Source organism: Oryza brachyantha, chromosome 11 (genome assembly GCF_000231095.2).
Source record: "Oryza brachyantha chromosome 11, ObraRS2, whole genome shotgun sequence".
Classification (NCBI taxonomy): Eukaryota; Viridiplantae; Streptophyta; class Magnoliopsida; order Poales; family Poaceae; genus Oryza; species Oryza brachyantha.
In genome coordinates this window covers 13,898,773-13,916,773 of record NC_023173.2, presented here as the reverse complement: position 1 = coordinate 13,916,773, position 18,001 = coordinate 13,898,773, and the positions used below count along the sequence as shown (strand labels likewise).

The following is an 18,001-nucleotide window of genomic DNA, read 5'->3' as shown; positions in this document are numbered from 1 at the left end:
CTTAAAACCCATGAAAAAAAAAGCAGTACGTTTTTTGTTGGTGATAAAACCAGCTATGCAGGGGTCAACCATGTGTGTTCAAAGTTAGCTCCTAAAGCTGTCCACTTAAAAAATATTAATTACCGGAAACTATTTTGATAAATTTGGTTATAAACTTACAAACGCTACTCAATGGTTGGATGGTAATAGCAGTTCATGGGTTTTATCAATGGAAGCATTGTTGCTACAAAGTATTTTTACCTTGCATACTGAAAGAGAAAATTCTACAACCTCTAACACATCGATTGAGCATTGAAACATAAGGCCGAGTTCAGAAGTTGAGAGTTGAGACTGTACCGCAAGGAAATATTTTTTTCTTGAATTTTTTTGTGCTTTCATTCATACTACTTTACCTAACGTTTTTCCAGCTGTGCCGCTAACTTAAAACGGGATAAGTTATTAACACACAATTAATTAAATATTAATTAGGCATTGTTCTTTTTTAATTATTTTTAATTTTTTCATAGTTTTTTTGCACATGTTTTCCAAACCATTAAACGTTACTTTGTTTGCAAAAATATATTCTATATAGAAGTTCATCATCTCACATTTGTTAAATAGATTTCTAACTTTGTACTCCCCCGTTTCACAATGTAAGTTTTTCTACCATTGTCTAGATTCATAAGAACGCTAATGAATCTAGACACATATATAAATTATATACATTCATCGATGAATAAATTTAGGCAAAACTAGAAATACTTACAATATAAAATTAGTAGTTAATTATATTATTTATTTGCATTACAAATGGCCTGAGATATTTGCATTACAGATGGCCTGAGAGGCTATGCAAAGCACGCAGCAAGGCAAACAATGACCAGTGAACTAGCTAGAGAACAAACTTCACGGTTCCCAAATATTTGTTTCAATATTTAAAGTTCCAGCTAAATGATTCAAGTTCGCTTTTAAATCCACATTTAAACAAACTAACATTCGGAATCCAGAAATCAACAGTTGCAGCAGGTGGAGACTGAAGAAGGATATACTGGGCAGGGAGAATCAACTTATAACACAAAATAATTCACAAGTTGCATTGATGTTCTGCAACAGTCCTAGGATGCCCATTGACATATAACTCCAATATACACAAGAATTGAAATTTGAACATGGACAAATTTTCAAGCAATATACAATGGCATGCTTAATGACAAGCTGAAAAAAAAGGATGTCTACTCCAGAATTGACAAATCCACGGTACCTTTGAGCGAATCAACTTTCCATGAAGCACACACCTCACTATTCACAGGACTGCAAGAAGGGATTAAATAACAAAATGTGCAATAAAATCAACCTTGGACTGGAACTTCACTCGAAGCAACCAAAGTGGCGGCCCTGTCGGGTGCTGTTGCATCTTCAACACCATGTTCAACTGTGACCCCTTCTGGGCCAGAAGGTTCAGCCGGAGGGATTTCAACCGGGTTTTCTTGCAATTGCTCTACTTTGGCTCTTGGGGCTTTGGGTTTTGTGTTTGAGGTTTTCTGCTTTGTACCAAGGGGTTTTGTTTCAGTCTTTGCAGTGGCAGATTCTTGAGGAGTTCTTGTGACTGATCTTTGAGCAGGCTTTCTGGCAGTAACACGAGATTTGTTATTCTCTGCACTTTCAGTCAACTTGGCCAAATTAGTTATGCTCCGTGGACTCTCACATGATACAGAACCATCGGCAGAAGCAACAGCAACAGAATTCGTTGGCTTGTGTCGGCCAAGCTTTGGTGACCTAGCACGTGTTGGTGGTATCTGCAAATGGTCATATGAATTGGTATCATTATTTCATTACACAAATGCATGGAAACAGGATCATCGGGAAGAACTTCAGTGTCATGAACGAAATAGCAAATAAACAAGTAAACTGAACATCAAAAATAAGAAACTAGATCTGAGCCTGGCAACCCATTAGAAACGACAAAAAAAAAGTTGTTTACCATGTTCTGAAATATGAATGACTTGCGGAGCTATTACGAAAAGCAAAATTGTGACACGGTAGCTTGCCATAAAATCACAAGTTGGTTTTGCTACCATACAGCTTGGATGAAGCGCCAAGCATTACTTTACAAACTACAAATCTCGGTGATTATTCCGTAAAACAATTTCTAATGTATTTTGATGGATGATCATATAAATTAGGCACTTCAGTGATTCAAAACCATGAACAATAAATACAAAAAAGTATAAACTGACAAGATGGAACCTGACATCATTGTACAGCCTTAGTACCAAGACATGCAAGAAAGATGCTTGGCATACTCAGTACAGTACAAGCAGTGAAAGTTGTACAGTTACTTCAATGTTCAATGCTGTGCGCAATACTATTATGAAGATTCAGTAAAGCATAAGTAATATCATGCCAGAAGATCTAGTAAAGCACGCCTGCCCTGGATGCTTACTACCTAAGTTTCCCCTCCAAATTTAGGCCTCTTTCTGTAAGAACTGGACTCAGGTCAGTTGGTGGGAAGTGTGGGTGTACACTCCACCACCAAGGTACAATCCTTCTTGGACTTGAATTTGGTGCCTATTTTCTTTAATTAAAAAGATACTAAGTTCCTCCTAGGTGTTCTACTATTCTTGCTTTCTTTTCTTCATAAAACAAAGTTATTTTTTTTAGTAAGTTCATAGAACAAAGTTATGACTTATCAGTTATCACATACCATCTATCTGCACTCAATAGGATTAAATTTCAAGCTTCAATATGGAACCACTGAGTCTACCAACAATTGTTAGCTTATAAGTTTATGTTGTATTGGAATTGGAAACGAGCAAGTATGAAATTGAAACCAAAATATGTCAGTGAACATAAACATATGGGGTAGCAATCCTATAAGGCTTACAAGTAGGGTATTTTCATAAAGATAGTGCACACAGCCAACTGTAACATGCATTTTGATTGTTATACTCAACATTCTGCTATTTATGTAAGCATTAAAAAATCTCAAATGTAATACAGCTTCAAATTGAACATAAACTTGCTTATCATGTAGGCAAGTTTTTCTTAAGACATGTTGACCCCTAACACCTCCAGGAACATTGCTAATAAACAAGTTCTGGTATTTTAAGCTAGAGACAGATAATATGTAATGTTTCTTTCTGTGTTCTAATAACAGGAACTAGAAACAAATGATTATTCTTTAATCTTTATTATATGATGAACAGAGGATCTCAAATGCCCATGACCCCATGCATTCTTGTCAAGGCATTTTTGGTGAGAATATCGCATTAAGTTGGGTGCACTAGAACACTAGAAGTCTTAGAATCATGTGGAAATGTTTTGTCAAAGACATCAGCAAACTCGCTAGATCAGGTTGGTATGAGGTACCTTCTTTAACTCAACTTTAGGAGGCTGCTCCTTGTAAAAGCTTGGCATGGGCGTCGCTTTAAATGTCAGGCTTTTCCTAAGCAGTTTGATCTCAGCCTCTTGGCTTTCCTGAGTAATGGATTAATTTTCAGATCCAGGTGGTAGAAATATTGAAAGGGTTTACATAAATGGTATCAAAGAAGTTCTCACTTTCGACTTGGCCTGCAAATTCGTTTGTTCAAGCTCCTTTGCATGGATTTTCTCTTCAAGCTTTTGGTAGAACTGAAAGTAAAAGTCAGCGCAATACCTGATCAGTATAAGCAAAAACAGAACGCAAATGAACATATGGATTAGCAAAACGCCTTAATGGGTATAATGTACCTCCTTTCTTTTCTCAGCACGCTCCTGCAATCTGAAACTAAAACCAGAGGCAGCAGCATTCTTGCGTTGAGCTGCTGCTCGGGGAGTATTGGTACTCCTGCAACAACAATAAATGACCATGTTTCATGTCAATAATAACACATGACATTAAAAAAACGAGCAACTTAAAAAAAAAAAGAAGAAGAATGCTTTACGATGTGGTGGAGTGCACATCATCCTCCATTTTCCCTGGCAGAGTTTCTTGCAAAGCATTGGTGGTGTTCTCGTTTGACCTGATATAAAAGAACAACCATTTCAGGTCAAACAAACAGCAAACAACACTATAATGGATTATCAGCTGAGTAGCAGCATCATTGTTTTTTTGGGAAGCATCACAACTTGGACGCACGCATTAATTGCATGGTGCTAACTGAAGAACAACTGAAACTGCAATCCACAAGGAAGAAAAGGACGGGCCAAATTGCTGGTTGGTGACAGAATTGACACCTACTCTTGGGGAGCTTCAGAAGAAACATCATTTGGAGTTGCATCCACTGATCCAGATTTAACAGGCTATGCCACAGAAAAATCTGTAATTAATTTTTACTGCAATGCAACTAAAAATTGGCAAGATTTTGACTTGCAGAGGATCAATTCGAAATCTGATCTTTACCAAGGAGCGGCGAGCGGCAGTTGTCCGAGATGAATTCACCTTCTTCTCCGCAGCGCGGCCTGCGATTCAGCCCAAATTCAGTAAAACGCAGCACCAACCATCACAAGCACGAGCGAAGAACAAAAACCCAACTAACCAGCCGCCTTCTCCGATCCATTGGACACACCCGTCTTGGCCTGCTTCGGTGTCGCCGTGGCCGCCGCCGCTGCCGCCGGCACGGCGGCCTTCTTGGCAACCGCCCCTCTCGCCGGGAACGACGCGCTCTGCGACAGCACGGGCTTCTTCCCCCGCGCCGCCGGCGCGCCGGCCACCTTGCCGTTGGGCACCGCCACCTTCCCCGCCTTCCTCGCCGCGGCCGCGGCCGCGCCCCCTGATCCACCCTTCTGCGCACAAGCAAAACACCCAGAGAGGTTAGCAACGAGCACCACCAACCGCCGCCGCCGCCGCCACACTCACCCGTCACCGGGGAGCAAAACCAAAGCACCAGAATTCCGTGACCCCGCACCTTGGCCACCGTCCCCTCGGCCGTCGCCTCAGATCCACCCTCCCCCGCCTCCCCACCGGCGAGATCCCCATCCCCATCCCCCGCCGCCACCGCCGGAGCGGCGCCTCCGTCCTCCTCCCCGCCAGCTTTCACCACGACATAATCCTCCGCCGCCGCCACCTCCACCCCGCCATTCTCCGCCGCCATCCCCCCCCCCCAAGATCCGCTCCCACCAACGCGCCAAGATCAGGCCCAACCCACTGTGCTGCTACTACGACCACCACGACCACTGATCAGCGCGGAAGCGAGGAGGAGGAGGCCATCGACCGATCGCTCGCCAGATCAGCGTGAGGAGGTGGAGGAGAAGGCAACCACCCAACCACCACCCACCACTAGGAGGGAGAGGGAGCGCTGGCGCCGCGATGCTGGGCTGGCAGCAGCTGCTGCTGCTGCTGCTGCTGCTGCGGCTGCGGATGCGAGAGGGGGGGAGCGTGAGTTGGTGTAGGGGGAGGTTGGAGACGGGACGTCGTAGCCGTTTCTCTCCCGAGACTGGACGGTTTTCCTGCCGGTTTCCCGAATGGACGCTTTTGCCCCCCTTCTCCATTCTCCTCTCTCTCATCCGTAAAAAAAATCAATTTTATGTTTTTGCTAACTCTTTTTAGGCACCTTCGATTCAAAGAAAATTCCTAGAATTTTTAGAGGATTTTGTTTCTATAGGAATTTTTTCTACAAAGTTCTTTGAATCAAAGAAATAAATTCTATGAAATTCCTATGAAATGTCTCTTTCCATATAAGTTTTGGAGGAAATTTAACCAGAGATAGAACCTCATGAAAAAAAATTCTACGAGTCTTTATCTCTCCTCAAATTTCTGTTTTTCTTGTGGTCCAATCAAACAGTTATTCCTATGTTTTTTTCTGTGTTTCGCAATCTTCTGTTTACACTTACATTCATGTCAGAATCTTATATTTTTTCTATTACTTCGTTTTTTTATTCCTGTGATTCAAAGGTGCCCTTAAACTATAAATATAAATAAAAGATTATCCTTTAGTTACTTTGATGATCAAATTTTAAATTGATTAGATTTTCCTTCTAAGCATCTGATCGGTTCTGAAATCATTATGATGATTGAAACTATGAGAATTAGTACGAAAATACATATATTATATCGTGCACAAAATTATCCATATATTATATCGTGCACAAAATTTACGTCCTATAAATGATTATATTTTTCAACGAAGAGAGAAATAAACAATTAAGAAAAGATTTTGGTTATCACGTTATCTATTTATTGTATTTTTACTACTAATATTATCGTTTGTAGAAAAATTTTGACTATTGATTAAGAGTTCTACTGTTAATAGAAAAAATATCACTACAGTAATAGATGTGGCAATATCGCTATCAATAATAGTTGTCGTAGTAAAAATAAATTTGATTTGTTCGATTAGAAAATATGCACGATCTAATTAGTTATATGACTATATCACCAGGAGATAGCATTATAAAACACCTATCAACAGAAACGATTAAAAGACCAAATTATGCTTTATTAACGAACACAATGTATCGGTGGATGGACAGGTGGAGGAGGATGAAGAGATAAATTTTCTCCATTTACGAACTGATGGTAGGTACTCTAGTAAAGTATGAATTTATTTTTCTTAAGACAGTTTAAATTATCGAAGCCGACTTTATTCTACAATGAGACAAGTTTTTGTTTTTTTTTTTTTGCGTGCGTTCACCCGTGCAAACCAACCACCTCGTCTTGAGGACGAGAGAACGTGTGAGTTGTCGCTGTGTCAGTTGTTGTCGATGATCACTCTGTACTTTCGCTTGCAGGGCATATGTTAATCGGTGAAGGCTGGTGCTGTTGCTGTAGGTAGTGATTCGTTTTTGTTTTAGGTCAGCTATTTGTGTGACTATTCTTTTGAAACATTGGCTATAGCTATGGTTGGTCTTATATCCACTATTATGAAAAAAAATGTGCTGTTGTTAAGGGGGTTAGATTGGCTTTTGCAAATTTGCTATTGGCTTTTTTTAAAAAAAAATATATAAGGATGCTATTTTTATTCTAGTGGTATTGTTGTAATTTTTTAGTGACAGTTTTACGACAACTTTTCAAATCAGTGATAAATTTGTAACTATCCCTAGATTATATGTTTACACTGATGACTAACTAGAAACAATCATGGATCTGTAATATATTTTGTTTATGTAAAGCTGGTAACTGCTATGGGCGTTCTCCTCCCTCTTCTTTTTGTTAGGATGGTTGATAACATGGAGGGACTATATTCATTTGGAACATGCATATTGAACATAGAAATACTATGAAACGGTAATATCATTAGAATAATATCATATATAGGTTGATATCTAGGTATTATGTATGCACGGTATGAAATGATATAGCGTGGCCCTCTATTGAATACGGGGGTGTAGAGTGGGAACTAAAAAAGACAAAATTAAACCGGCATCGCTTAGGTCGATGCTAGGCTAGTTTCTCGGTTTTGTTGTTTTGTGAACTTCGGTCGATAATTCAGTCGGTTTCTTGTTGTCGCAAACCGAAGAACCCACTTAATCAGACTAAAGGAAGCACACCATACAACTGTTCAATCATGGATTAACATTCTATCATAGCTTTAGGCCTTTGGGTCGCGTTGTAATTTCACTCTTTTATTAATAAAAATTATACCGTGGGGCCTCCCTCATTGTCTTTTGATAAAAAAGGGGGAAGAATCCACAAAAACCAAAGCATGCAGCCTTGCTAATTTAAGTCCAACAATGCATAAATCTAGCTAGAAAAAGGAAGTTGAGCACGCCTCACGTCTCGTTTCGCGCTTCGGCCTTTTAGGGCATTTACAGTGTAGGGCATGGTCGTGACTCGTGAGTGCTCCTGCTTACCATCTAAGCCCAGGTAACCCATAGGCAAGGTCATAGTGCAAAGTTACGTCAGCTGAGCTCAAGACTATCAAAGACATGTCAGGATTCGCTACAACACATATCATACATGATAAAGCCAAATAAAGTAGTTGCGTTCAATCCACTCGCTAGGACACATGTACTACAGTGTGTCTCCTACTGACGTTCACTCCTACATGACGAGCTGAGACAACTCATCCCGTAGGAGAAGTGTGAAAGCCCTTAGTCAGCGGCCAATCACACTGGACAATTGCTCCACTTTTGCAACTATAGATCCTAGTGTATTGCACGCTTGCAGCTGTACACTGACGAGGATCAGAGCCTACTTCCTCCGTCCTAAGATAAATAAATCTACAACAATTAGATCAGATATATTCATATACTGCCACATTCAATTCAAGATTTATTTATTTTAGAACGAGGGAAGCAAAGGCGCAACAAATATTGCTATGGGCTTGGATTCAACTTGGCCTCGAGTTCACGACTACGTGATTGTGGAGTTCTTTGGTTGAAATGGAGAACCGATTTCTTGGCTTGGTATTTTTTTACCCTACATGGTCGTTGTCTTATCGAAATCTGATAAAAATGATTGAACCATCTAAACCGTATGCCCACCTCCAACTGGTGCATCTCATTTTATTGACCAATTTCTACTCACTATGTTCTGCAATATATACAATATAAACATTTATGGGATTTGAATACTATATCAGAAAATGAGTATTTCTGGCATTATTTGTAGTATTAATTGTCCCATCAATCATTTTCATTTAAATTTTTTCTCATGCACTAAGAGCCATCAGCCTTTTTCTCTTTTAATCTTAATTTATGCTGAACAACCTAAAAATACATATGTTTTGGAATGAATGTATTACGTTATTGCAATTTTCATATATACACACACATACATACGACTTGTTAAAAAAATGTTAGCAGGCTGAGGAGTTTCTCAAGCTTTATGCGGAGTCAAAACATGTACTAAGAGTTTTCTCAAGCTTTATGCGGAGTCAAAACATGTACTAAGAGTTTTCTCAAGCTTTATGCGGAGTCAAAACATGTACTACATTGCAACGCTATTAGATGTTTTAATATGGTGATGCTAGTTGTTTAATAAGGTTATACATGGTGATGCTAGTTGTTTTGCCATATATGCCATCATCTGAAAAGGACACATAAATTCTACTTGTCAAGAAAAAATTCCTGGTGAATTAAAGTGGCTATACCTTCTGATGGCAAGAAATTTGGAATCATATCACTCTCAAAGATAACTTTCGCTTAAATACCATTCGTAAAAAGAAAATAACAAAATACCAATGATAACCAAGGGTACAAGGTAAAATGCCACTTCGGATAAAGTTGTTCATGTCTCCTCATACAACCTTTCTCTGCTGCTATAGACAAAGTGAGCAAGTTCTTTCCGACAAATTGGATGAGCTTCCTCAAAAGTGAATGAGATCCTTTTGATGGTGGCGAGGAGCGACAACTAGAGGATGAGACATAGAGACAGTCTCCTCAAGCTCGGCACGACGAGTAGCCTCCCCTCACGACCGTCTCTAGAAATTAGGGGCTCCAGTTCGAAATACTAATTGGGATCCTTCAATGAATGGTCAGTTGAACTTATTTTACTTATCAATATATATATATATATATATGTATCAATACAAATATATAATATGTAAAAATATAAAAAACATTAGCTGTTGTTGCCGGCGACGAAGTTGTCACTTGGACGCTCCGTTCATGCTGTTGGTCCGCTGCTGTTGTCGACGACGACACAAGACCGATACGAGAGGGCACGATGATGCAAGATGAATACGAGAGGTCGCAATGATGTGACTCGGAGCTCGCCGCTTGCGACAATTCTGTCATTTTCATTTCCAACTATCGCTTGGTACTAGATTAAGGGATGCAAGGTGAGAGCCCATGAATTTTGGGGTCCTGTTCGGTCGTGCACCTCGCACTTGGTTATGAACGGCCCTGCCTCCCCTGCAAATTGTACATGGAGTAGTCACATATACTAGCTAAGAGACAACTACCAAGGCAATGTGGTCAAAGGCAGACACATATGTTGTGGTTGGTTCCGCTTTGTTTATAAACTTGCCAGCTATTCGAGGGTGCACCAGAACCAAGAAAGCAGACCGAGGTTGTCGTCTTCTGAAGCTTAGTATCATTTTCATATGTGAGCTAGTCGCGAGGGTCAGTATATATGTGTAAAAAAGGGGGGCTACTTATAATTTTGTCAATAGTAGTATTCTTACGTAAAAGCTTTAGTTAAGGGTAATATTTTATCAGACGAGCAGCATTTAAACAAAACCTGTTACTCCTGCAAACGGCTTAATTCCAAACTTTCCCATAGATCGCTGTTAACCCGGGGCTCCCGAAAACAAAACTCGACGAGCAAAACAAAAACCCCTCGTGAAGGAATCTAATCTGATCTAATAATAAACCGTCAACGGCATCAAACCATCCATGATCCATCCATTACAGCGCGAGGGAGAGGAGGGAATAATTGTCGCGTCAGCGTCAGCCAGCCCAAGCGGCCTAAGCCAGGGAGGGGCAGTCTCGTCTCTCGCCGATCGCCGCAGCTGCACCCAGCTACACGCACGTACGACGTGTCCACGAGAACCCCGCACGCACGCACGCGAGGCAAACGAGTAAAAAACCGCGCGCGCGCGTCGACCCGCGCCCGCGCCGTCGTCGTACGTGTTTTCCACCCCCCGTGCCTTCATGCGTGCGTGCCCCGGCCGGCGGTGCCGTGGTGGAAGACGGCCGAATCGGCCGTTTAGTTGGTGACGGTAAAAAAGAAATACTCTCTCCGTCGTTACATACTCGAGACCGTTGACATTTTTTTATACGCGTTTGATTATTTATTTTATTTAAAAAATTTACATAATTATTAATTATTTTTAAATCATTTCATTTATTGCTAAATATATTTCTATGCATACATGTAACTATTTTACAAAAGAATTTAAATTAAGTGAACGGTCAAACACGTATGAAAAAGTCAACGACATAACTATTTAGAGACAAAAGTACTATCATGTATTAGTGATACTACCATTGTTTATTTGTATGAATGATAACGTTGTATTTGGAGATAATTATCTAATTTTTTATTTAGGTGTCTGCATAATCCGTATAATTAGGAAAGTCTATTTTATAGTAGCCCGTTTGAATATATTTAATTTTTGCTACGTTTAACATTTATATCATTGAAAACTATTTATATTTATTACTATGTTTACTACTATTTTATACTTTATTGAATTATTTTATTGAATTATTTTATAGCTTATCGTAAAAAGCAAACAAAACTTATTACTATTTGGGATAGGATGGAATCGTAAACCTTCATGCATCATGATTCTTTTTTACGATTGCTCAAATTAATAACAACATAAATATATCCGTTTTATATAACCTTAACGTTGTAAACATCTAAAAAGAATAAATAGTAATATTCATAAATACATATATTAATACGACGTTAAATTTTCAGTATAGTTTTTATGAACCATTAGTATTCCAAACCATCGTTTGACAACGCCCGCATCCTGGACGCGTGCGTTGCCGGCTCACAGCTAGGTTACCCCTATGTTGTCTTTGTTGCCTCATGCGGTTGGCGCCGAACTGCTAGTAGTAGTAGTACCACCACTACCGGTGGCTTCTCGATCTCGGCCGGCGTTTTCTTTTCTTTTTGTGCTGCGTTTTGGAGCCTTGTCCGGTCCGGATCGGATCGAAATTGAACAGAACAAACAAAGCAAATCGCATGCGTGCGTGCCCGCCCGGTGGAGGCGGAGCACATCGCCGTTCCAATCCACCAACCAACCGCGAGGCCGAGGCAGGCGTCGTCCTGTTCTCTCCCGCTCTTGGCGCTTGGTTGGAACGCCGTTATCTGGTTTGTTTTCAAGTACATGGATGTAGATAATTAATTTCCCACTCAACTATACTTCCTCCGTCAAAAAAAAATTAACTTTTCGGTTTTTTATGAAGCGTTTGACCATCCGTCTTATTTGAAAAATTTTCAAAAAATTTTAAAAAAATTAGTCACACATGAAGTACTATTCATATTTTATCATCTAATAAAAATAAAATTATTAATCGTAATTTTTTTTAATAAGACGAAGAGTCAAACATTGTATATAAAAACTGAAAAGTTGATTTATTTGGGACGGAGGGAGTAGGTGCGTACAGCTTACATATAATATATTATTATTGAATACAAGCTCTTTTTGAATAATCCTAATACAAGATACTAGTCATGGCTTCGATATGACTCTCCACGTCATAAACAAACTAGTACTATGCATTACTCTTATAAGACAAATATTACCAATTCACGTATGAACTTAATGTTACTCATGTCTCATCATGTCTTGGGCGTTGTGTATAAGCTGTATCTTATGCAAGACATAGGTTTCCTTACGTTTCTTATTTATTCACTTGCCACATCATCTTTTATCCTATATGACAACTCATTTAATTTTATAGATATTATCCTAGTCATTGCATCGTGAATGTCCTAAAGCCCGACGTGACAATCCGTGATTACATCTTTGCATTTAGGCCAGGTTTATTTTTACTTAGGATTATTTTAGTCTATATTATCAAGACATGTTACTATAAGCTATAGATAATGCATGGTACAATGTGTAATTAATTTAAAGCGATTAATGGTAATATATTTTTAGCCACTCAATAATATGAAAACTCATCCTCAGAGGAGCTTATCAGATTATATTAATCTTAGCTCTAGATTATAATAAGTTGGCACAATAATCTAATTATTGTTTTAGATCATTTCTATAATTTAGATTACAGTAATCCTATGATGAAATAAACATGCCTTAATAACTATCGATCGACTAGGGTCCCGTTTGTTTTAACTAGGGATTATTGTAATCTGGATTAAGTCAGATTACCGTGAGCTGGATTATTATAAGCTAAATTAAAAAAAGATAAATGTATGTAATTATTTTAAAATACCAAAGGGCAGTGGTTTTAAAGTCATCCAATAATTTTGTTTTAAAAAATGCACATTTGGATGAACTTATCAAATTATTATAATCTAGGCTCTAGATTATAATAAGTTATAATAATTTATCCGTTTGTTTCAGCTTACTCTAATAAGCCAGATCATAATAATCCCAAACTGAATTGAATATGACCTACATGAAACTACTAAGTTCTTTGTGGTTTGTAAGAGATCTGTGAAACTAAAAAAAGAATTCAGTACATTACATATGGTATTTCTCTATATTACAACGGTCAAGTTTTACAATATCTATCTATAATGAAAAGACAACCTTGCGCTGTTTATATTGTGCCGTCGTGTCTGTTGGCCATGTTTCGTGGCAAATTGGGTACTTTCATGTAAAACAACTTTTGAATATATAAGTGCAACTGTGCAAGTAGCCAGATATGAGTTGAAAGGGGTGGACGGATTTTCTCCTTCCGGGGGCCCGAACATCAAGTTAGTGCTTTCGCTTGACTCTCGACACGATCGCTTTTAGATCGCACGCTTAAATCGCACGCTTAAGTTGCATAACATTTTTGCCACAAGATACAAACTGGGTTATTGTTCGGCAGTTTCAGAGAAAAAACCAAATAATATATCTATAAGTAAAAAATAATTTATGAATAAAACTTTTATGTATGTGCTGTGAGTGATTTAAAAGCAAAGACTGAAAAATAAAATATGATGAAAAAAATTCCAAATTAACTTAAATTTAAGATCTAAAATTTAAATATTAGCTTATAAGCATAAATGAAATTAAAAAAAGCTAAGGTGAAAAGCTTTTTGGCCACTGTGTTAAAAAAATAGTGGTAAATGTTCTCGCTGCCCAGTAATAATGACGCCAATGCCGATGTATTAGGGCACTCCTAACCCATAACACTAGATGTAGTTTTCATAAACTCCACATCATCAAGAAACTAGTACTAGACACTACTCTTCCAATGCAAACATCACTATTCCATACTTCAATTTAATGCTACTTATCTCACATAATATCTTGAATGATATGTAGAAACCATGTCTCATGCAAGACATGGTTTCATTCTCTTTCCTCATTTATTTACTTGTCACATCATCTTTCATCCTAGATGATAATTTATTTAATGTTATAGACGTCATTGGGTTGAGAATACCCTTAGGATATAGCTAGATCTCTCTTGTCCAAATCGAAATGGAGAGTGCCGTACAAGCTAGCAAGACAGACAAATTTTATTAGTTAATTCGTATTCAGTCAAATTTCCCCTCCTTTTTTTCGGTTAGACAAGGCCGCTGGCAGGCCCAGGTAGAATGAGACATATATAAAGTGTAGCCTAATCATCCCTAATTATAAAAGCGATTCCTCAATACAAAATGCCGTTGTGCAAATTGTGCTATGAAACTGTATAAATCCGTTCTCCAAAAATGACATTGGTCCAATATTATGTACGAAAATTTTATGAGTACATTTGTTACGAGTTCTTTCATAATAACCAAAATACTATATAATACATCTTTGTATAAAAGAAGAATAAAATAATGCTATGATGGCATACAGATTACTATTTAATCAGGGAAAAAAAGATAAATATTTATGTATTCTCGAGATAACGATGGGTGCAAATTATAATAATATACTCTCTCTATTCATGATCAATTGACATTGGCACGGTTCGTATTTAAAATTTGATCGCTCGTCCTTTTAATGCAAAAATACAAATACTTAAAAATATGCCATACTATTGAATAAATATAACCATTCGCTATAACATAATATATAATTTTGTTTAAGAGGAATTTTGCGATTGAAGTGAGACGGTTATATATATAGTCACCCGTGATAATTATTCAAGAACATGAGTAGATACATTGACAGCTTTATTTATACAATTGTATTTTTAGAACTAGAAGTAATAAGAGTTTGTACACCAAACAGGTCCACATTTGCAATCGATTAGTTTTAGTGAGAAAATTTCTTGTCACATGTGGCATGCATGTTAGACTTTGAAAAAAAATAAAACACAAAATTTTTATTGAAAGGAGTGTAAATGCGAACATTCCTTCTGAGCTTTCGATGGATACACATATTGTTGCTTTGCTCAAAGGTTAATTTATCCATTAAATTTTAATATTGGTCGCTGTCGACCAGCTAGCTAGCGTATAAGTTGAACAATATTAGATCACTCATTCATGCACTCTGCTACTACTCATATCTCTCTCTAGATAATCTCTAAAAAAATGATCAGGCATTTGGTTGATTTATTCTTATACTCCATTATTTATATTGATTGAACAAATTAACTAACAAGACCATTTTATACTCATATGCATGTGTGGTGTGTCCTGCACTCTGACTGTGTTTATATTTAATTAATAATCGGGTTTAGCACACGTCCGATCCAGGGTTCACAACCACTGGCCGAAAAGAAGTTATTAAAAAATAAATACTTCGTGCACCATTGATGTTAGACTTGCCAACAAGACATGGAATATGTGTACATGGCAAACATTATTATTATTATTATTATTACTGTAATGTGCCCTTGAACAAAATAATATTAGTATATTAGATATGGCCAAAAATTATTTGGTGTCTATCATCATTCCATGATCCGTATAAAAGTGGCCCTTCTTATGTTTCTGTTTTGTTTTGTTCTCCCTATAGTAATCCATATTTGGACCAATTTGCGCAGAAGATTTTGAAGTTCAATTTTGTTGTAGAACATGGATTGGAATTAAGCATATTCTAGTTGATACCTTGCACGTTGCTACATGGATTATTTTTGTAAAACAAGATAAACAACTTGAGCAAATGCGACCCTAGCCTCATAGAACTGTATATGAAATTTATTAGCTTGCACCCCTATCTTTTTATTTCTGATTTGTTCATATAAGCCGAGATTTGAATTTTTAACCTTAAATTTAGAGTTAATTTTAGAATTTTTCACCAAAGTTTATTTTTTTAGCCTTAACTTTTAGATCACTAAAAATACGTATATAAAAATTTTATTTACAAATTATTTTTCGTTTGAAAATATGCTGCCCCCTTAGCTTCTTGATGATGTAGCCTCAAGCATGCGTTTATTTTTAAGTAGCAATTGCAGTTAGCCTCATGGAATTAATAAGGCGTTTCTTTTTAGCAGTAATCTTGACACATGTTGGAAAAAACACAACTGTGCACTATGAACTAAAATTCGAGTCGCTCTTTCCCTAAATATTTGAGGTCGTTGACTTTTTTTATACACGTTTGACTATTTGTCTTATTCATTTTTTTAAAAAAATATGTAAAGCTATATATATACATTAAAGTATATTTAACAATAAATGAAATGATATAAAAATAATTAATAATTATGTAAATTTTTTAAATAAGATAAATAGTTAAATGTGTATAAAAAATCAACGACGTCAAATATTTAGGTATGTTAGTAGTATTTCATTACTTCCTCTATCCAGGTTTAATCGTGGTCTAAGAACCGTTCAGAATTGATTAGCGCATAAGCCTCCCGGTTGTTAGGTTTGCATGCAGTTGTTGCTTTCACGTACTGCCTTTTTATTTTCCATACACGGCTAGATTAATTAGTTCGTATGCAAGGAAATAAACTAGGCAAAGAATCGTTTTTGCGATGGGATAAATGGACTGGTAACTCAGATTTTCTTCTCCTTGGTCTCGCTGCTGAGAGAATGGGGCGCGCGGTCGTTGATCTGTGTCCCCCCCTGGTTTGTTCCTCCCATGTGGCATCAGTCCCACGGAGACAAAGCTTTTATCGTTTGTTTTTTTTCCCGAGAAATCAAAAAAACAAATGGCATAGTTATAAATAAAAAATAATTTATAAGTAAATTTTTTTATATACATGTTCTTAAAAACAAAGACTAAAGAATAAACTATGAAAAACTCAAAAATCGACCCCAAATTTGAAGTTGAAATTTAAATTTTAAAAATATTTGGTACTAGTGCTTATTATTTAGATAATGGGCTAAACCTCTCTATACATCCAAACCAAACGTACATAGTCAAACTGTAACTATTGCTCTCTCTACGTTCTATATTATAAGTTACAAGTATTTTATATCTTTAGATCTAAATTTATTTATAAATTAATAAATATATTTTATAAAGGTATCTAGGTTTGTAAGTATTCATATAATATAAATAGATGTAACCAAAGGCTAGTATTAGAAAAGAACTCCATCCCCATGTGGCCAATTGGTGCCACCAGCCACCCTGAACAGAAGCTCTTGTAGCGTGTGGTGATCCTGATTCCGCGCGAGGGGGCAATCAGCCTATGTGAGGCTATGAGATCCTATGTACGTTAGTTTTATTTCCTCGGTCATAAACTACTCTACTAGGGTGATGCTTATTCCACAACACAAATTAATAATCAAGTAAAGGAAGCATCAAGTTAATTAGTTACTCCTAATTATAGGACAAGAGAAACACCCAGGGTCTTCTGGCTAGCTCCATAAAATGGTGGGCTAGCCAGCCTGTTCACACAAGGGTTAATGCAATAGGGACAACGGTAAAAAATAATAAATTTATGGAAGAAACTACACTAAGTCCAATTCTTAGCTCAAGATTTTATTGTGTTTCTAATAATACCGTATTATCAAAATATATTTGAGTGTATAAATCAAGCAAATGATCTCAATACAAAATTTCACTTCATAATTTTATAGGATAATGTATCATTTAAATATTGATAAATAGGAGCTAATAAAATGTGTAAAGATGAAATAAATTACTTGTAGTGGAGTATTTAACCAGTTTCATATGGCTAGTTAACTATATACATCAAGAAGTTTTGTCCCTATAAAACTTAACTATTTATGATAAATTCTGTGCTTACGTAAGGGACATGTCATTTAATAAGATACCTCACGGTGAGAATGCCCTACCAAAAAAAAAACAATATCAGCTGGGACGCACTGCAGCACACTGCCGTTGGCACCATCCTGTTTGCAACTGCTGTCGACGGGATGCGAACGAAGCGGAAACGGGCCGACCGACCGGTGGGCGGCATCCGATGCGAGGCGGAATCATCGTCCTTCCGTCCTCCTGTCTCCTCTCCTTCTCCTCCTCCTTTTCTTCTTACTCCATATAATATCCAGATCACCGTGCAGCCATGCAGGTGAGTTGCTGGCCAGCCAAATCCTTTCAAATCCACTCATGGCTTCTCATCACATGCCGTTTTGCCCTCGGATACATGTGCGTCTCTTTGGATTCTTTACCTCAGATTT

At 37.5% G+C, this 18,001-nt stretch overlaps 1 protein-coding gene across 1 annotated transcript; it reads right to left on the bottom strand.

The window, feature by feature from the left end:
- Window positions 1–1,023: 1,023 nt before the first annotated feature.
- LOC102703160 (protein WVD2-like 4) lies at window positions 1,024–5,320 on the bottom strand. Its single transcript, XM_040528957.1, has 9 exons — window positions 4,866–5,320; window positions 4,497–4,743; window positions 4,361–4,419; window positions 4,199–4,260; window positions 3,903–3,980; window positions 3,709–3,805; window positions 3,538–3,609; window positions 3,349–3,456; window positions 1,024–1,775 (listed from the first exon to the last, which is right to left on the bottom strand). The coding sequence occupies exons 1-9, from the start codon at window positions 5,049–5,051 to the stop codon at window positions 1,329–1,331; spliced, it is 1,356 nt and encodes a 451-aa protein (XP_040384891.1). The 5' UTR covers window positions 5,052–5,320; the 3' UTR covers window positions 1,024–1,328.
- Window positions 5,321–18,001: the final 12,681 nt, after the last annotated feature.

Coding starts and splice junctions, on each gene's coding strand:
- LOC102703160 (XM_040528957.1), bottom strand. CDS start 5,051: ATGGCGGCGGAGAATGGCGGGGTGGAGGTGGCGGCGGCGGAGGATTAT. Junction 4,744..4,865: donor CCGAGGGGACGGTGGCCAAG/GTGCGGGGTCAC, acceptor GCTTGTGCGCAG/AAGGGTGGATCAGGGGGCGC. Junction 3,806..3,902: donor GATGTGCACTCCACCACATC/GTAAAGCATTCT, acceptor TTGTTGTTGCAG/GAGTACCAATACTCCCCGAG.